This window comes from Branchiostoma lanceolatum, chromosome 7, assembly GCF_035083965.1.
Source record: "Branchiostoma lanceolatum isolate klBraLanc5 chromosome 7, klBraLanc5.hap2, whole genome shotgun sequence".
In the NCBI taxonomy this organism is placed as follows: Eukaryota; Metazoa; Chordata; class Leptocardii; order Amphioxiformes; family Branchiostomatidae; genus Branchiostoma; species Branchiostoma lanceolatum.
This window is the reverse complement of record NC_089728.1, coordinates 19396364-19414509: the sequence shown is the minus strand read 5'-3', so window position 1 is coordinate 19414509 and position 18146 is coordinate 19396364. Positions and strand designations below refer to the sequence as shown.

At 40.4% G+C, this 18146-nt stretch overlaps 2 protein-coding genes across 6 annotated transcripts; one reads left to right on the top strand and one right to left on the bottom strand.

Moving 5' to 3' along the window:
- Positions 1-1384: 1384 nt before the first annotated feature.
- On the bottom strand, positions 1385-13809 carry LOC136438061 (uncharacterized). 3 transcript variants are annotated; one of them, XM_066432732.1, is made up of 13 exons: positions 13698-13809; positions 12615-12687; positions 6618-6699; positions 5463-5666; positions 4904-4954; positions 4577-4663; positions 4187-4237; positions 3564-3620; positions 3376-3422; positions 2951-3023; positions 2509-2637; positions 2017-2118; positions 1385-1670 (listed from the first exon to the last, which is right to left on the bottom strand). In XM_066432732.1, the coding sequence occupies exons 3-13, from the start codon at positions 6630-6632 to the stop codon at positions 1554-1556; spliced, it is 933 nt and encodes a 310-aa protein (XP_066288829.1). In that variant the 5' UTR covers positions 6633-6699; positions 12615-12687; positions 13698-13809; the 3' UTR covers positions 1385-1553. The 3 variants fall into 3 exon arrangements, with proteins under 3 accessions (XP_066288829.1, XP_066288828.1, XP_066288830.1); XM_066432731.1 differs by lacking the exons at positions 12615-12687; positions 13698-13809 and adding an exon at positions 8447-8553; XM_066432733.1 differs by lacking the exons at positions 4904-4954; positions 12615-12687; positions 13698-13809 and adding an exon at positions 8447-8553.
- Positions 9586-17166, top strand: LOC136438060 (uncharacterized). 3 transcript variants are annotated; one of them, XM_066432729.1, is made up of 12 exons: positions 9586-9691; positions 10079-10175; positions 10782-10990; positions 11409-11570; positions 11988-12095; positions 12249-12383; positions 12589-12666; positions 12815-12865; positions 13398-13463; positions 13672-13749; positions 14020-14067; positions 14218-17166. In XM_066432729.1, the coding sequence occupies exons 1-12, from the start codon at positions 9677-9679 to the stop codon at positions 16708-16710; spliced, it is 3540 nt and encodes a 1179-aa protein (XP_066288826.1). In that variant the 5' UTR covers positions 9586-9676; the 3' UTR covers positions 16711-17166. The 3 variants fall into 3 exon arrangements, with proteins under 3 accessions (XP_066288826.1, XP_066288824.1, XP_066288827.1); XM_066432727.1 differs by lacking the exon at positions 9586-9691 and having other exon boundaries at positions 9983-10175; XM_066432730.1 differs by lacking the exons at positions 9586-9691; positions 12589-12666; positions 12815-12865; ... (2 more) ...; positions 14020-14067; positions 14218-17166 and having other exon boundaries at positions 9983-10175; positions 12249-12479.
- The last annotated feature ends 980 nt before the right edge of the window (positions 17167-18146 follow it).

The following is an 18146-nucleotide window of genomic DNA, read 5'->3' as shown; positions in this document are numbered from 1 at the left end:
TGAACTTGAAACAGTGATTAGGACACATTTGGACATAGAATACCTAATGCAAGTGCCAAATTGTACGGGCCGGATTTAATAAACGAGCCACGGGGGATCTAACCTTTCAAAAGCGGGTAGGAAAGGGGACTTAAAATGGCTTGCTGGACGGATTGCAGCGCTATTTGCTGTCAATCTAAATGTTGCTCGTGAACTTGAAACAGTGATTAGGACACTCAGGGACATAGAATACCTAATGCAAGTATCAAATTGTACGGGCCGGATTTAATAAACGAGCCACGGGGGATCTAACCTTTCAAGAGCGGGTAGGAAAGGGGTACATTTAAAGGCTTGTTGGACGGATTGCAGCGCTATTTGCTGTCAATCTAAATGTTGCTCGTGAACTTGAAACAGTGATTAGGACAATCTGGGACATAGAGTACCTAATGCAAGTGTCAAATTGTACGGGCCGGATTTAATAAACGAGCCACGGGGGATCTAACCCTTCAAGAGCGGGTAGGAAAGGGGTCCATTTAAAGGCTTGTTGGACGGATTGCAGCGCTATTTGCTGTCAATCTAAATGTTGCTCGTGAACTTGAAACAGTGATTAGGACACATTTGGACATAGAGTACCTAATGCAAGTGCCAAATTGTACGGGCCGGATTTAATAAACGAGCCACGGGGGATCTAACCTTTCAAAAGCGGGTAGGAAAGGGGACTTTAAATGGCTTGCTGGACGGATTGCAGCGCTATTTGCTGTCAATCTAAATGTTGCTCGTGAACTTGAAACAGTGATTAGGACACTCTGGGACATAGAATACCTAATGCAAGTATCAAATTGTACGGGCCGGATTTAATAAACGAGCCACGGGGGATCTAACCTTTCAAGAGCGGGTAGGAAAGGGGTACATTTAAAGGCTTGTTGGACGGATTGCAGCGCTATTTGCTGTCAATCTAAATGTTGCTCGTGAACTTGAAACAGTGATTAGGACAATCTGGGACATAGAGTACCTAATGCAAGTGTCAAATTGTACGGGCCGGATTTAATAAACGAGCCACGGGGGATCTAACCTTTCAAGAGCGGGTAGGAAAGGGGTACATTTAAAGGCTTGTTGGACGGATTGCAGCGCTATTTGCTGTCAATCTAAATGTTGCTCGTGAACTTGAAACAGTGATTAGGACACATTTGGACATAGAGTACCTAATGCAAGTGCCAAATTGTACGGGCCGGATTTAATAAACGAGCCACGGGGATCTAACCTTTCAAAAGCGGGTAGGAAAGGGGACTTAAAATGGCTTGCTGGACGGATTGCAGCGCTATTTGCTGTCAATCTAAATGTTGCTCGTGAACTTGAAACAGTGATTAGGACACATTGGGACATAGAATACCTAATGCACGTGTGATCTTGTATTACATGATGTATACCTTTTATTTTACCTTGCATTTGTACTTCGACACTGTCAACATGCAATTAGCCTACGGCTAATTACAAACATGAATTTGCAATGAAACTGTTATTATCGATCTAAGCGGTGTCGTTTCTCCTCTCCTCCTCTGGCCATTGCTCTGCCCTCAAGGATTCTTGAACCACACTCTCTCCTCAGGGGTCCACTCTGGTCCTTTGTCCATCAGTTTTTGAGCTGCCTCCATACTGATGTCTTTGACCTTGTGAAGGCCATACACAATTGCCTGCAACAAAGATATAACAGGCCATGTATTGACCATGCAGGGAAATATATTCACAGGCATCCTCAATCACTCCAATGAAACATGATCAAATGTTCACTTTATTTGGACATGCAACCTATGTCAATACAAGTCCTAAGCTGGACATGGGACTCTGGCAATTAGCTAAGAACTATACAGTTCAGGCCTAGAACCGGAATTTCTGGTGAGAGAGCTAAGTTCTTGCAATTAACTCTCAATTCAGTAAGTCTCGTTTCAATGTTGATGTAGATTGTACATTCACACTCCTATGTCAATACTTTGTCGAACTGTGTGATTAATGTATGAATAAAACATTGGAAGCACTCACCTCGGGCATCAGTACATATCCCACATATTTGGTGTCCGGAAAGTGTCTGTCTTCAGCACACTTCACATCAAGGTCTGCCAGACACTCAAACAGCTCATCGGCCTGATTTAAAGGAAATATAAAGTAGAAAGATTATAGATGAATATTGGGCAAAATCAGGTAAATCACTCACTATCCGGTTTAACGTCTCGGTACAAATGCAATCCTCTAAAGACAGGAGTCTTTCATAACTGCTCACAAATACATGTACATGAACAATGATTCCAGCAAGTGATAATTGATACATGTACTTTGTATAATGATGTGATGAGATTGAGTCAAGACTCGTTTTAATTGAGTCACTCGCATTCACTCAGAAGTAAAAGGAAATTTGGGATCAAAATGTAGCTACCTTTCTAACTAGTAGCAAAAATAATGCAAGTCAGTCCCGCAAATTTACCCCCATACGAAAGGATGCATCTGTACAGACATGAAATATTGGTTGATCCTTACCAGCTCATCACTTGTTATAAAGCCAGACCCCTGTCCTTCTAGGGTGCCACGAACAGATCTGTTCACGTGGTAGAAGGCCTGGTGTCTTTGCGATGGGATTGATCCATTGTGAATACCAGTCAGATGATTCTAAAATGTTTCAAAACAGAACAAATTACAAACATAAACAAAACCCTATAACCTTCCTAAGAGGAAACCACAAAATAAGCCACACTAATGGAACAAAACAATGTGAATTAAGATGATAGGCATGGTTACTTGAAGTATTTACATAAAAAGTGAAAATAAATTCATGTGAAAATTGTACAGGCGTAATAATTGCTATCACGAAGTTATAAATATTAGCAATATTGCATTTATTCAATAATTTTTTTGCAAAATAAATAAATAGAGTAAGAATGATCATGGTGGAAACAAGTCTGAGTAGATACATTGGTCTTACTTGGGCATCCTGGGTTTTGATGAACTCAACAATTTTCTTCTCCAGGTTGTTCCTTACATGTGTAATGTCCATCCTAAAAAGCGGAAAATGCCTTAGCTGTAAAACCAATTCTAAACACACTGGATACTATGAAGTCTTACAGTGGAGACTACATAACTAAAATATGATTACTGGTAAGGTCTTGAAATGTTGCAGCGGTGCTCAGACATAGATATGATGGACCTTCCAGTATCACTCAACTATTTCTTTGCTGTCATCACTCTTTCTCAGTGAAAGTCTGCGCTATGATCCAAGTGCAAGCCACGGCTTCCGTCCAATTTCAGTGATGTCATGTTTATGTGTATACATCACTATTTCTTCTACAACACACAACTTCAAATCTTGGAATATTGAATCCAAGCGAGGGAGATACGTAAAAAACTTACTCAGCGGCAAGTTCCTGCTTCCTCCTCCTCCCGTCACTCGTGTCAGCCTGTAAGTAAAAATACAGCAAGAGTTACCAATATATATATATATATATAATGTTACTGCATGCTCGTCAACCAAAATTGTTGAACAAAGACGAATACAGCGTAAAGGTAAGGGACTAAAAATGTCAGAGATACAAACTCACCTCCATATCCTTCCACTCAACACTACCCCAAGTAATCCAGTTATCAGAAAATCGCTTCTACAAAAGAGAACATCACAAGACAATGTTACCAGCACCAAATGTACTTTTTTTAATACAAACTACTTGATAAGATTAGTAAAACAAAAGGTACTAATCACAATACACTGTAAAATCTTTTATAAAACATATCAGACTAAATTCCGTTATCAAACTTCCATTGCTTTCTACAAAGACGCAAATGGTTTTCTAATTGTTATATGTGCAATACTGGTAAAGACACGATCACCACCTCGGATTCATATTTTATCAAAATGAAAGATTGCAGTTCTGCATAGCGTTCTTCCATTGCGCTGCAAGCCTGTTTTAAACGTTCATATAAATGAAGCAAGGTCAATATAATTTGCTGCTTAAAACGCGAGAAAAATTCGATTAGAACGGATGTACATTGGTGAATTATTTAATATTGTATTTCACTTCAATGTCAACGTTATCATTATCAATTTACTACCTCATTTACACCAATTATGGTCTCCTATGCATTTATCCGCCTGGGGATTGATTATGCAATGAATATTATCATAAGCATTATATCTAGCAGCATGAAAAGTCACAATCAAATTTACCTCTGGTCGGTTCTGGCGCAGTCTCCTTTTAATGCTGTCAGTCTGCACCTCCTTTAAGGGCATACAACATCCGTTGTCAGTACACTCGTAAGTCGTAGGGCTACTGTCGTCTAGATGCGACTACAATTATGCTAATTCTTTCTTTTAGTTATGTATTTGAACTCGCGGCCAGTGCAGCAAAGTACATCCCTCCAACTTGACACTGTAAGATTAAGAGCGGGGTACTATTCAATTTAATCTGCACTGTACCTCAGCTTGAATTTGATTGTTTTTTTACCTGAGTTTGCATCATTCGCAGTTGTAAGGTCCCAGTCGTTTAGACTGACAGTGTACAGTGTACAGTGTACCCTGTCTGTCAGTCTAAACGACCACACTGTACAGATCACTTACCAGACCGGCCGCGTCAGTTTCTTCGTCATGTTCTTTGTTCTGCGTGTCCAGTTCATCAACACCTGTCCCGTTGTCAGGGGCATCAGGCTGTAACGAAGGCCATATTCACGTAAGGTCAAAATTAACAGAAAATCAAGACTTTCACAATCATCTAGAGACAATGCCACAGGCACCAAATGTACGGGTTTTGATACAAACCACTGAATAAGATTAGAAAACCGAAAGGTACTGATACACTGTACAAATCTTTCATAACCCATATCAGATTAAACTCTGTTATCAAACTTCCATTTCTTGCTACAAAAACGCAAATGGTTCTAACTGTACCTGTGTTGGGTTCGGGCGCAGTCTCCTTTTCATGTTGTCATTTCGCAAGACCTTTAAAGGAGTACAACATCCGTTGTCAGTACACTCGTAAGTCGTAGGGCTACTGTCGTCTAGATGCGACTACAATTATGCTAATTCTTTCTTTTAGTTATGTATTTGAACTCGATCGCGGCCAGTGCAACAAAGTACACCCCTCCAACTTGAGTCCGTAACAGTGGAGTACTATTCAATTTAATCTGCACTGTACCTCAGCTTGAATTTGATTGTTTTTTACCTGAGTTTGCATGCATCATTCGCAGTTGTAAGGTCCCAGTCGTTTAGACTGACAGTGTACAGTGACGGTAATAGCCTGTGTTTTTTCCATACCATATTTCTTTATGAACGTGAATTGAAACCGAAAGTGGTATGCTTTTGTTATTATATGTTTTGAGGGAGAATGCTTTAACGTAATATCATTTCGGTGTCTGAGTAATAATTTTTGTGATGACCTTTAATAGGGTGATCAGAAAACATGAAAAAAAAACTTATTTCATGTATTTGAGATTTATTACAAACCTACCTTATTGAACAAGCTCCGGACATTTCCCCTGTTTCTTGCCCATTGAGTCTGCACATTTCGGCGGTTCTTTCTGTTGTCGGCTAGCCCACATCGAACGGCCACTGAACCCCAGAGTGATTGTGCAGAGTAGTATTTGCAGCCGTCTGCCGCCCCAGCCGACCCGAACACGGCGAGGATGTTTTCCGCTAGGCTTTGGTAGCATGGCTATTTTAGACGATGACAGGCAACATTAATGGTTATATAATCGTTGAACTATTTCAATTTAAAAATGGCACAAAAAGTTTGGAAACTTAACTTTTCTGGATCATTTTCAATGTATTATATATATGATTGGAAAGCTCGCATATTTTTCATTCCAATGATACACAACTTATCATGATTGTAAGTCGATGTAACGAGCACCAGGCCTGCTTGTGTGAGTGGGTCACATATACAAGTGTCGAGATTACCCCACTCAAAGTCAAACATTTAATCAGCCTTCTTTTGCTAGTGGCTTGTGTACGAGTGTCATGAAACACTTGGGTAGCGCAGCGGAGCTAGGGTAGCGGACGGAAACTAAATAGGATAGATTCCAGGCTAGTAAAGCGCATCTATCTCAGGTTCATCGTAGCATGTATGTGCACGTGACCGGGGCATTAACGGTGAAGAGTCATGTTTTGACGCGCGAAAATTTTGCGTCGAACAAGGCGGGATCACTGGGTCATGCTTATGCAGTTCGTTATGTTTATGTACTTTGTTAGAGCATAGCTAAATTATTTCTTTTAATCATGTTGAAAAAAACAGCCAGTGTACAAGTCACAGTACCAATCTGCATGTATATAGACACTGGGGTATATAAGAAAGTTACTTTCTAATGACCTTGGCGATGAAAATGTGTGGGAATATGGAAAATAACGTGGATTTTAGACTTTAGAAATTCGAGAGACTTGGATTATGAAGAAGAACTTCACCTCACGCATAGACAAATGTATTCATCTTAGTACAGTCACATCTGAGTAAAATCAGGAAGTATCATAGTAAGTTACAGATCTACTTTCTGATTGACCCCGAGCCCCACAGTGTTAATCAATGTTATAAACTAGGATTGTCAACATCAACATCATCGAACAACAGACAGTTAAAACTATGCGAAAAAAATGCGAAATCTGTAAATACCTTACGTCGACGCATGTCGTTGGTCTGCACAAAGCTGATGTGCGCGGCACTCTTGTGTGTTCTCTTAAGTGGCCACAGTCCCCTGTTAGAAATGTATAATGACATGGGCAAATTAAGGCAAGAAAAGAAGTTCTCATGCCGCAGTCAGTTGTCGAACGACACAGTTCACAATATCATATTTGTAATTAATCAAACAACGACTTGATATCATCAGTTGATATTCCGTGAACTATATCAGCAATTCTATTATCCCTTTTGAAAGTCTAGCCAGCGCACAGGTCAGCATAAATTTCCCTGCGTTGGTGGCTGCCAACTAGTCTACTATGTGCATTTATATTTCTATCATACTTGCATCAAGTGCTTCAATTCTGTTTCACTTAGATAAACAGCAAAAAGCGCTGCAATCCGTCCAGCAAGTCTTTTTATGTACCCTTTCCTTTCCGCGTCGTAAGGGCTAGACCCCCTGTGGCTCGTTCATTAAATCCGGCCCGTACAATTTGACACTTGTATTAAGTTCTCTTGATCTCAACGTATCCTAATTACTATTCTAAGTTCACGGGCCACATTTAGATGAACAGCAATACCGCTGCAATCCGTTCAGCAAGCCTTTTTATGTACCCCTTTCTTTCCGCGTTTGAAGGGTTAGGGCGTCTGGACCTCACTGCGTCCTATGTCGAATTTGAGTTAGCCTGACTAGTATGACTTAACAGGCCAAAAATCACTGACAGCGTAAAAAGATTCGTTTTTTTTCGATTACATTTTTTCAACGCGGTGTCAAATCAGTCGCGGGTCCAGTGAGAGGGGACTGAACCTACTCATTTTAGAAAAAAGTGGGTCACGTCGTCTTCCGCTGCCTCCAAAAAAAGCTAAACCCTGAAGCCGAGGCTTTAAGATTGTATTCCGTAGCAGTTTTTAATGTGGTCACTTGTTCCATTTGTAGCCATTTGCACTGTCTATATACTTTTTAATGATACGTTGTTTTATGTTGCAATTAGCCCTCGGGCAGGAACTTGCAAATAAAAATCATTAATTACTCTAACGTCTCGGATAGATTACGGCATGTGGCGGTTTCTATCAAACATGTATCTCCATGACCGCAGGTAACCCCACTGAAGCAGAATAGTCCAAGGCCATAATGTTATGAATGTTATACTGCAAAACAGGACTTTACAATATGCTGGGCACACAAACTTCTTACAGTTAGCATTATGAATGTTGACCGTTACAGATGTTGAAGTAGCCCCGCGAAGACGCACAATGGTAGGGTCCGAACGTTTCGGACCCCCGCCGTGTGGAATGACGGGAAAACGGCGGGAAATGCCTAAGTCAATGAGCATCTAAACAAAAACCGCGTCATTTCTAAGATTTTCTAACCAAGAGGTTTCGTACAACGAGTGGGATTGTATATGCATTTTGTATGTATACAACCGTTGAACATATTTTGCTAGTCTAAACTATTCTACGGTACTAATGCGGGGTTTGATTTCTTCTTTGAAAGCAGTGGAAAATAAAAAGTCCCACACTTCCTATGATTGGTGATTTCAAAAGGAATATGAGTTTGTGTATTTCTTAATCTTGCACAAGTATAACAGTTTACTTTAAGGCTTTCACTACGTTACCTTGTGGTAAGTTACGGTATAAAGTTACTAAGTAATTCAGTTCGACACTAATTCTGGCCCCGACAGTTGTATTTATTGACACACACAATAGTAGACACAAACTACGGTACAAGTTACACAGTTACGAGAACAGCGATCGGCACTGGGAATTTCCTACAATCTTACATACATTCGGACATTGCGTTGTGTACTTTTAACAGACTCACTTACCAAGAAGTTCGGTAGATGGACAGGAAAGTTGATAGGCAGGAAATACTCCACAGGCACGTCGCACAGCTTTGGTTCTCTGACTGACTGACTACTCTAGGCTCAAGGCCTCTTTATCTCTCACCTAAATAGCTTACGAATATTCTATTATTTGATTTATTCTTTGAAAGCAGTGGAAAATTAAAAGTCCCACACTTCCTATTCATTATTATTAATTAGCCAGACTTGTAATATCTTACACTTGTACGTGAGATGGTGTCTTCCAGCAAGCCAAATTGTCTTGCATATCAGTCATGGCAGACGCATAATGAGCTGATTGACACTTCTAGTGTTAACAAGGAAGGGCATATAATACATACAAGATCAAACGGAGATCAAGGGGATGCCTACACGCATACGTAATTTACAAGGCACTAACATATGCATATATAGCTCCTACAATGTACAATCACTATTGCTACACAAGCATTCGAGCTGAAATAAAGGATTTGACTCGACTCGGTGAGATCTATCTACCAAGGAGGTCTCCCTTGATCTACCGGGAGGTGATTTACGATAGTCACCTGATCCGCTCGTCACTGCTGGATCCTGAGGCATTGAGAGTCACACTTCCTTATCTCCTTCGAGTATACGGACGTGTCCTTTTGGTCAGCCAAAGCTAGGCCCCCATTTTCGTTCCTTATCTCCTTCGAGTATACGGACGTGTCCTTTTGGTCAGCCAAAGCTAGGCCCCCATTTTCGTTCCTTATCTCCTTCGAGTATACGGACGTGTCCTTTTGGTCAGCCAAAGCTAGGCCCCCATTTTCGTTCCTTATCTCCTTCGAGTATTCGGACGTGTTCTTTTGGTCAGCCAAAGCTAGGCCCCCATTTTCGTTCCTTATCTCCTTCGAGTATTCGGACGTGTTCTTTTGGTCAGCCAAAGCTAGGCCCCCATTTTCGTTCCTTATCTCCTTCGAGTATTCGGACGTGTTCTTTTGGTCAGCCAAAGCTAGGCCCCCATTTTCGTTCCTTATCTCCTTCGAGTATTCGGACGTGTTCTTTTGGTCAGCCAAAGCTAGGCCCCCATTTTCGTTCCTTATCTCCTTCGAGTATTCGGACGTGTTCTTTTGGTCAGCCAAAGCTAGGCCCTCATCTTCGTTTTCTTGGCGCGTGTTACGTCGATCGGGACTTCGTCTACCTCACTTTCGACCCGTTGAAGGCCAGCATCTCAAGGTCAGGCAAGACTTGCGAGCAATGGACTCGGAAAGCGTAAGTACCTTATCAACTACATTTAAGTTTAACATACACATAGAATTGCTATGGCTATCCTCGGCGAAAGTTGTACGGATATTCCATAAACATGTTAATTAATCCATAATGATATAGAGTCGGAATTTACATTACGGTACAACAACGTTTACAAAGTTGGGACGTCCAAGCAAGGAGGTTTAAACCTTCTTGGTCCAAGCGAAGGACAGGATCAAAGTTCATTCATCGGTCCCCAGATTCAAACGGACATTTAAGAAAACCAAGGACATTACATTAAGAAAACACACGCGAATGCCAGTTCATATTCAAGTTCAACAAAAGTTCTCCCGTTACATAATGTTTAGGAAGGCACAGCCATCTTACTGTAAATGTCATTCATCTTTACAGTGGCTTTGTGATGTATGTGGGGACTTGTTCGCTGACTACCCTGAACTGGAGAGTCACGCTAAGAAGAAGCACCGAGGACAATGGAACAACATCATAGGTATGGAAATGAGCTATTGATGGTGCCGGTGGCAGATCACCTTGAATACTACAGCTCAATAGCCAGTTCACACTGTACTTTCAATCGTGTGTCATTGTCCTTGTTTATATATTCAGTAATTTAAAACGCAAGCCGACAAACAATATTAACAGTTTCAGCATTAAATTGGGTAAGGGGCGTGGGCGGGATGGGATGGGTCCCCTGATTATTGTACGCCAAAGTGTAACTGATGCAACTCACTGATTCGACATCGGATTCATGTAACCTTATACTTAGTATAATATTCAAAAGTTTATACAGATTTTGAACTAGAAATATATTGTGTGATGTGATGTGATTGCTACACGAGCGGCCACCAGACATCGGTATCTATCAGCAAAAAGAAATGCGTCGGACTAACGGGGGTCTGTAATGGAGTTTGATTTGCCCCCCAAAAGGCGGTGTTCCTTCAAAGTTTCACGTAAACGCTCACAGACCAGGCGCTGGATAGCCAGTCCCCAATCTCAAGTTTGTGCACTGCCACTGCATACAATTTTTTATGTCAGACCTTAACAGTTTATTGCCATGACCTTCGTTTTGTTAATAATTTATTTCTTTTGACCTAAGCTGGACCAACACCGTTCGACATGGAGTACAGCCGGCTCTTGCGCAACCTAGCAAGGGAGCATCTGGTCGTCAGGGATGAGATTCCATCGGACGGGAACTGTCAGTTCGCAGCCGTGGCAGACCAGCTAGAACGGATAGGAAGAGGTGTCTGGTCGCATCAAGATCTGCGCCGGATGGCGGTCGACTACATCCGGAACAATCCTGTGCTGGTAAATGCATATATCTTGTCTCGTTTTCTTCTTTAACTATTACGTTTCACAGTTAGCTATTGTTATGATATTGACTATAACACCAGGGCCTTTTGTTCATAACGTTACATGTATAACCCTCAACAAATATGCCGCAGACACTAAAAGAGTCTGCTTGAGTATCTATACCTCGTCTCTAAGTGTTTAAACATTAGTATTATCTATAGTACTTAGTATTATCTATTACAATGATTAATCCCTTGGAGGTGTGCATCACATCTTCAACATAGGTACAGCTGGTATCGGTATTGAAAAGATTTTGTGCGTGTTGTATAGTTATAATCAAACATGTTTCAAATTTGCAACAAAGCCATTTGAAACCCGTTGCTCCCAAACCAACCAAAATACTATAATATATCACACGTTATGACTGTTTCAGCCTGGTCCGGACCCATGCCGTGTGGCAGATTTTGTGGATGGGCAAGATCTGGATGGCTACCTACAGCATATGGGACAAGAGGGTGTCTGGGGCGACCACCTAACATTGCTGGCGCTCACAAACTGCTTGCATGTCCGCGTGCAGATCATGCCAAGTTCTTCGGTATGTTAGATGCCATATTTAACACACATTCACAGTTTAGATTCTTAAGTTTTACACCACTTTACAACATCCTTCAACCATACATTTGTATCTGGCCAACATAGGTTGGGTACGGTGTGTTTACCTCCATCTCGGTACAGTCGAATGAGGAGAAACAGCGTTTTCTTCATATCATTGAAGCACAAACACTGTGTTAACTACTTCATTTTGCACACAGATTAATCATCATTCCTGACGTACTTCACCATACATTAATCATAGGGACTTTGTGTTATACATTTAAACAGTTGTTAATCATGTTGTCTGAAAGTAGCATTTTAGTGGAAACAATAGGGATTCTTTGAAATTAAAAGCAATAGTTTTTTTTTCAAATATCTTTGTATTGTGTTACATGTCTGTTGATATTAATTCCGACAGGGCAATCCAATCATCCTTCGCCCTTCAGGAGTGGCCTCCAGTACTGATGTCATCCTGCTGGGACATATTGCCGAAGAGCATTACCTCAGCGTTGAGCCTGGAGAGCAGGTAATTGCTCATTTTTAGTGGCACTAAGGATGACATATAATGGTCCAAAGCCCATGTTTACACGGAATTAGACAGTAGTACGACACAATCACTTCCAGCCTACACTGGTCCTAATTTCCATATGGCTTATCTTTTCTGTTCCATGTACAACAGACTGCTGATGGTGAACAGGTATGGGATGTGGACGGGTACGAGTACAGTGGGCCCGATGACATAGACAGCTCGACTGTCTCCCTTCCAGACATCCCACAAACAAGGAACTGCTTTGAAGTTTTGAAGTTGGAGGAGGTAACAGCTTGTCTCATCATTGTTTTCGTTGCAACAGTACATACAGGAGAAAAATGTAAACAATGAGCCTCTTAACAATAATATTTCTTGTAGTAGTACTACCACCACATTCATGAGTAAGCACCACTCGTAAGCTTGGTCTTAGACTTTCTTACAAAAATGCGTTTTTTTACTGACTCTCTGCAACTTCAATTCCTGTATACAGGATGAAGACAACGAAGGAAGACTCACCACAACTTCCAGACAGCGGAGACGCCAGAGGAGGTCTTCACCCTCAGCCGAGGTACTTTTCTTTTTTCTTCTTCTGTGAATTAAAAAAGTAACCTATTTGCCATGCTATTAGCTCCCAACCATGTTAACTATACATATACGCACATACATAACACACCATATTTCACTAATTATATTAACGATTGGATTTTTACTTCCAGGTTTCACAAGGTGCCGCATCAGACGTCATAACCATCAGTGATGACAGCGAGGTTAGTATTGTTCTGCATTTATTTTTCAGTTGCAAGGACAGAGCTGTATGGGTGGTTATCTCTCTCTCCTCTTTATCTCTCACTGTTTATATGTGTCCTCCCTTTGCCTGCTCTGTTCTGGAATAATGACGTCTGAGCAACCTGAGAAGAAGGCGGCTGCACAGACCATAGCGTCATTGCCCATCATGGCAGGGGAGAGTGCGTAGTTCAAACATAAAAAATAATAATAAATGTACTTTCGTTTGTATATATATTCTTTCTGTCTTTGTCTCTACCTCTGTATGTATCTAATGGTGACCACCCTACAGCTGTGCTGTGTCCAGCCACCTTAGACTTTTATGACTGTCTACTACATGGCTAATAGCTATAGTAACAATGGCTACCAATGTCTATTGTGGACAAGGTACTTCACATTATCTATGAGGGATAAAAAGAAGCAACTACTGAGCAAAATCATTACTCTTGCCATCAGTGTGTATTTATGTAAGTGTTAATAAGTAATTGGAAATGCAATGTATATGTTCACTGGCAGGAAGAAGAGACCATAAGCCTACCAACCAAGGGGAGGGCTAAGAAGTTGTTTCCTTCTACATCAGAGGTATATATCTAGTCATATTATTGCTGCAACTCACCTGTCATCGAGAGATGCAATTCAATTTGTTATTTTGTCCCTACTACTGTTATTCTTTGTCCATCAGAAACCACTTGAACAGAACAATGCATTATGATGATATTTTGAGAGTGGCATGCTTGGCAATACCTCTGTGTACTTATCACACCATACTTCCTTCAATTCCTGTATACAGGCTGAAGACAACGAAGGAAGACTCACCACAACTTCCAGACAGCGGAGACGCCAGGGGAGGTCTTCACCCTCAGATGAGGTACTTTTTTTCTTCTTCTGTGAATTAAAAAAGTAACCTATTTTCCACGCTATTACCTCTCAACCATGTAAACATTAAGTACTTAATTTGCGTGCCCGCAAGACCCACGCACGCACACAACTGCGCACAATTACATGTATACTAAATGTTTATGGAATTAAATGTATGTGATTATATTGTGACTATAAATGGCAATTAGACTACTTCTCTGCTTCTCACAAAACACATAAAGATTTAACTTTTTAACTGTTAGTGTGAATTTGGTTCCAGGTCCAGTCAAATGAAGAGTCATTGAGTGACAGTGACTGGGATGGCACGGTAAGGATTGAATTGGATTAATACAACTTAAGGAATATTGTAAACAAGGAATAGCATCGTAATTAGATGTTAAACTTTCCTTTTTCATATCATCTCTATAATTGATATTGTTATGATGTACTAGTTTGTTTGTTTCTATTGACTTTTCAGTCACGGCAGCCATGTCATGGGGGGATCACGGCAATCTTCCATGGAAGAAAGACAGCCGTCACAAACCTGGAAGTCCTGGATCTACTCTCCTCGCAAGAACGCACAACTCACTGTACAAATACGCAAGTCACACAAATTTCTTGTAATGCTTCTTTTTTGATAGATATATCAGCCAAATCGAAAGTAAAATCTGTAGATGCACATGTAGATGCCATGGGTGGCTGGCAGCATGTATGTACCAAAAAAAAAGAATATTCGGTGAAAGGCATAACATTAAAAAGAATATCCTATTGCTGTAATTCAGAGAAAACACTAAAAAAGGCTGTAGTAAGGGCCATACATGTCTCGGGCGAAGAACTTCCCTATGTTTTTGTACAGTACAGATTCCTTGGTGAACCTTGTCAGATTAACAGGAAGCCACATGGCAACTCTAAACAAAATGCTACGAGGCCATACGTCCGATGCAACCCAAGTACCATTGAAATGTTTAAGAACAAAAAAGAAGTTGACCCTATTGCGGGACCTTCAAAAATATGTTATGAGATAACAAAAGCTGTAGGCTCCAGCACAGGTGTTGACACACCTTGTAAACTTCCAAGAGGCCGTAAACAAGTGACAGACATTATTAGGAAAAGCAAAGACATGCAAGTAGACGATCCAGTTTATCGTGCACTTTCTTTTATGCAGGAAGAGGGACCTGAAGATAGATTCTTCCAAAACATAATCAAATCACCCTGCTCAAGTATTCAAATCCTATACAACGCTCGCCAAATTAATGACATCTCAACTTTCTGTACTATTGAAAATCCTGCTATTTTAGGTGCCGATATAACTTTCAAGTGTGGCCCATTTTGGGTTCTTGCCACCTCGTATACCCATTCAAATCTATTAGTTAAAGGGACTAACGTGTCACCAACAATGATAGGCCCCATGGCACTTGTCCAAGACAAAAATAAAGAATCGTATTTACCTCTTTTTCAGAAGATAGTCAGTGAAAAACCTGAACTACGAAATACACTAAGGGCTTTTGGAACAGATGGTGAAACTAATCTGATAGAATCTTTAAAAGATACATTTCCAAACGCAAAAGGATATCGATGTACTATCCATCTTTGGAAAAATATCAAAAACAAATGTCAAACATTCGGCATTACGCCACCCAAATGTTCACAAATTGTTGATGAGTTGAAATACCTGTGCTTGAACACTGAGCACTTCGAAAATGATTATGCTATTCTAAAAGAGAATTGGATTAAACTGGCTGATTCTTCCCAAAAGGCTCCCATGACCAAACTTTTGAAGTATCTAGAAAAAAACATAGTTCCAGTACTAAAAGATAATGTTCTCGTAACCAATAACAAAAACCATTACTTATACACACAAAATGCCTGCGAGTCACTCAATGCTATGCTCAAAAGATGGGCGTCATTTCGGAGTCAGCAGATTGATACTTTTATAAAGGATATCAAAGATTTTGTTCTTTGGCAAGAAGAAAATGCTGTGCAGGCTTATCTGGGTATGTCAGCCGAGTGGGAAGTTAGAGATAAAAATCTTCAAAAGACACCTGAATGGCTAATCAACGACAACATTAAAGGTGTCACAAGAGCCTATCGAAAAAAACAACTGCTTTTTATGGGATATTCGTGTGGTATTGAAGGGAATGAAGAGAACCTAGAGAGTGTGAAAGAAATAGAAGATGTGGAATGGGGGGTCTGGGGTTATGCCTTCAAACTAAATGAGACAGGCTTATCAGAAACTATGATAAAGGGTGTGATACTAAAAGCTAAAAACATATTAGATTCAGGAATGATTAGAAAGGGTTTCAATGATCCAAAAGAAAGAATTGTGAATAGCGAATCGTCTTCAAAGTATCCACACTGTGTGAAGCCAATGAAAAGTGGGGGGTTTAAGTGTGATTGCCAGGGATATAAAGCCAGTACAATCTGTGCACATACCCTGGCCACAGCCTGTGACTGCAATGATTTAGTAGTGTATGTAGATTACATAGTTAGCAAATGTATAAGACCAAACCTAACACCCTTGTGTGCAGGTAAAGCTTCAAACCCAGGTAGAAAAAAGCCCATAAGTAGAAAAAGGAAAAGAAACTCCCCCACCAGAGCTATAGTACCCCTTAAAAAAAGATCAACTCAAAATTCAATATCTCCAAAGCCATGGTTATCGAGTAATGCGGAATGGTACTTGATAAACTACAAAACCTGTAAGGCTGTACTATGCGCAGGGTGCAGAGAGGAGTACAAGACTAAAAAACCACCACCAAATGATGTGCTTCTACGACACTGGGAAAGTGACTTCAAAAAGGGAACGAGGGATGTGGCGTTAGAAAGCAATAGGTATTATCATGTTGATTTTAGATGTTTAAGGCGCAGGCATCCATCCTTCGACCCTATCCAAAAGACTTTTGTAATTGGTCCTCGAGTTAGTAGTGAACAGGTGGAACATGTAGAACAAGTCTTGGGTCACCGTATAACATAATCTCATTGTTCTACATTTCCAACCTGTTGGATGGATGCCTGCGCCTTAAACATCTTGACGTTTTTATAATATCAGTGACGTATTATATGTGCCTATTTTTATATAAAAAATTTTACTTGTGTAATAATGTGAGTGAGTGTAATGTATGTAATTGAACAATCAAGGGAAATGAAAACTACATGTATTTCAAAAATCATTTGTCAAATTAATATTAAAATCTTAATTGTTGATAATAGAAATGCAAATGATGTAAATATTATATTATAATATTGATATTATATTTGTCAAAATATGACAATGATAACTTATGCAATACACTTGATATCAAATGAATGATCATTATGTATGAACATTTATGTGTTTGTGGTTATATTTCATCCTGTGCATCTTTTACTGTTGGGTGGCATGTACTAGTACAGAAGAAGAGAAATTTGACATTAAAAGAGAGAGAATATACTGATGTTGTGGTTACATTTTATCCTGTGCATCTTTTTACTGTTGTGTGGCATGTACTAGTACAGAAGAAGAGAAAATATACTGATGTATACTGACTTTTTTCCGACACCGTAAGTTAACCTTTGGAAGAAGATTTATGAATGGTTAGATTTTTAATGTACGCAAATTTAGTTGATATTTAGTTTATTTGAATTGAATAAATATTTGTTCAAACCTTATCACCGTATAATGTCACGGACTACGTAGCTATGTACCCTCTTTATAGCGTCCTAGGTACAGTAACTTCCAAGAGTACAGAAGGCACCGTTGTAATCGACGAAGATTGTTGAAGCGACATGGAAGCTACAAGTCCCGCCAACTATCGTTCAATCCTGGCCATGATATCCACATCTTGTTTCCAATATCCAATCCCTTGTATTTCGTCGAATATGATCATAAAAATCCTCCGGTTACTAGCTGTATCGCGACATTAAAATTCCTACAACAGTTCGCACAAACATCGCTAATTTATCATCCAGAAAAAACTTTCCCACGGCAAGTTGTGTCTGCTTTTGTAAAAACAGCACGTTGATCACGCCCTCAACACAGAACAGAGACGGCCGCCGTCCATCATTATATTAGTAACCGCCAATCCATAGCAACCGACTGCTATCCTGGCTCTTTTGATGGGCGTGACTTTATCATATTTAGATGGTCGGGCTAGGCTTGAATCACGCGTGTCAAGGTCAGGAGGTAAACAAAAACCGTCCGAAACTAGCCGCTTGCCGCTGTTTATACAGTATACTGAGCGTTCCGGCAGCGCTGCCATGGCAGGCCAGAAGAAACAGCTCTATGCAAAGCCATGTGAAACTTCCCGCGGAGTGCTGACCTGAGAAAAAAAACGTGGGTCACGTGAAAAATGGAGGAGCTTCATTGGTCCGCTGGTCTTCGAGGTCATCTTCGCAGCTTGATTTGGATCAGATAATGAGCAAGCCGTTACA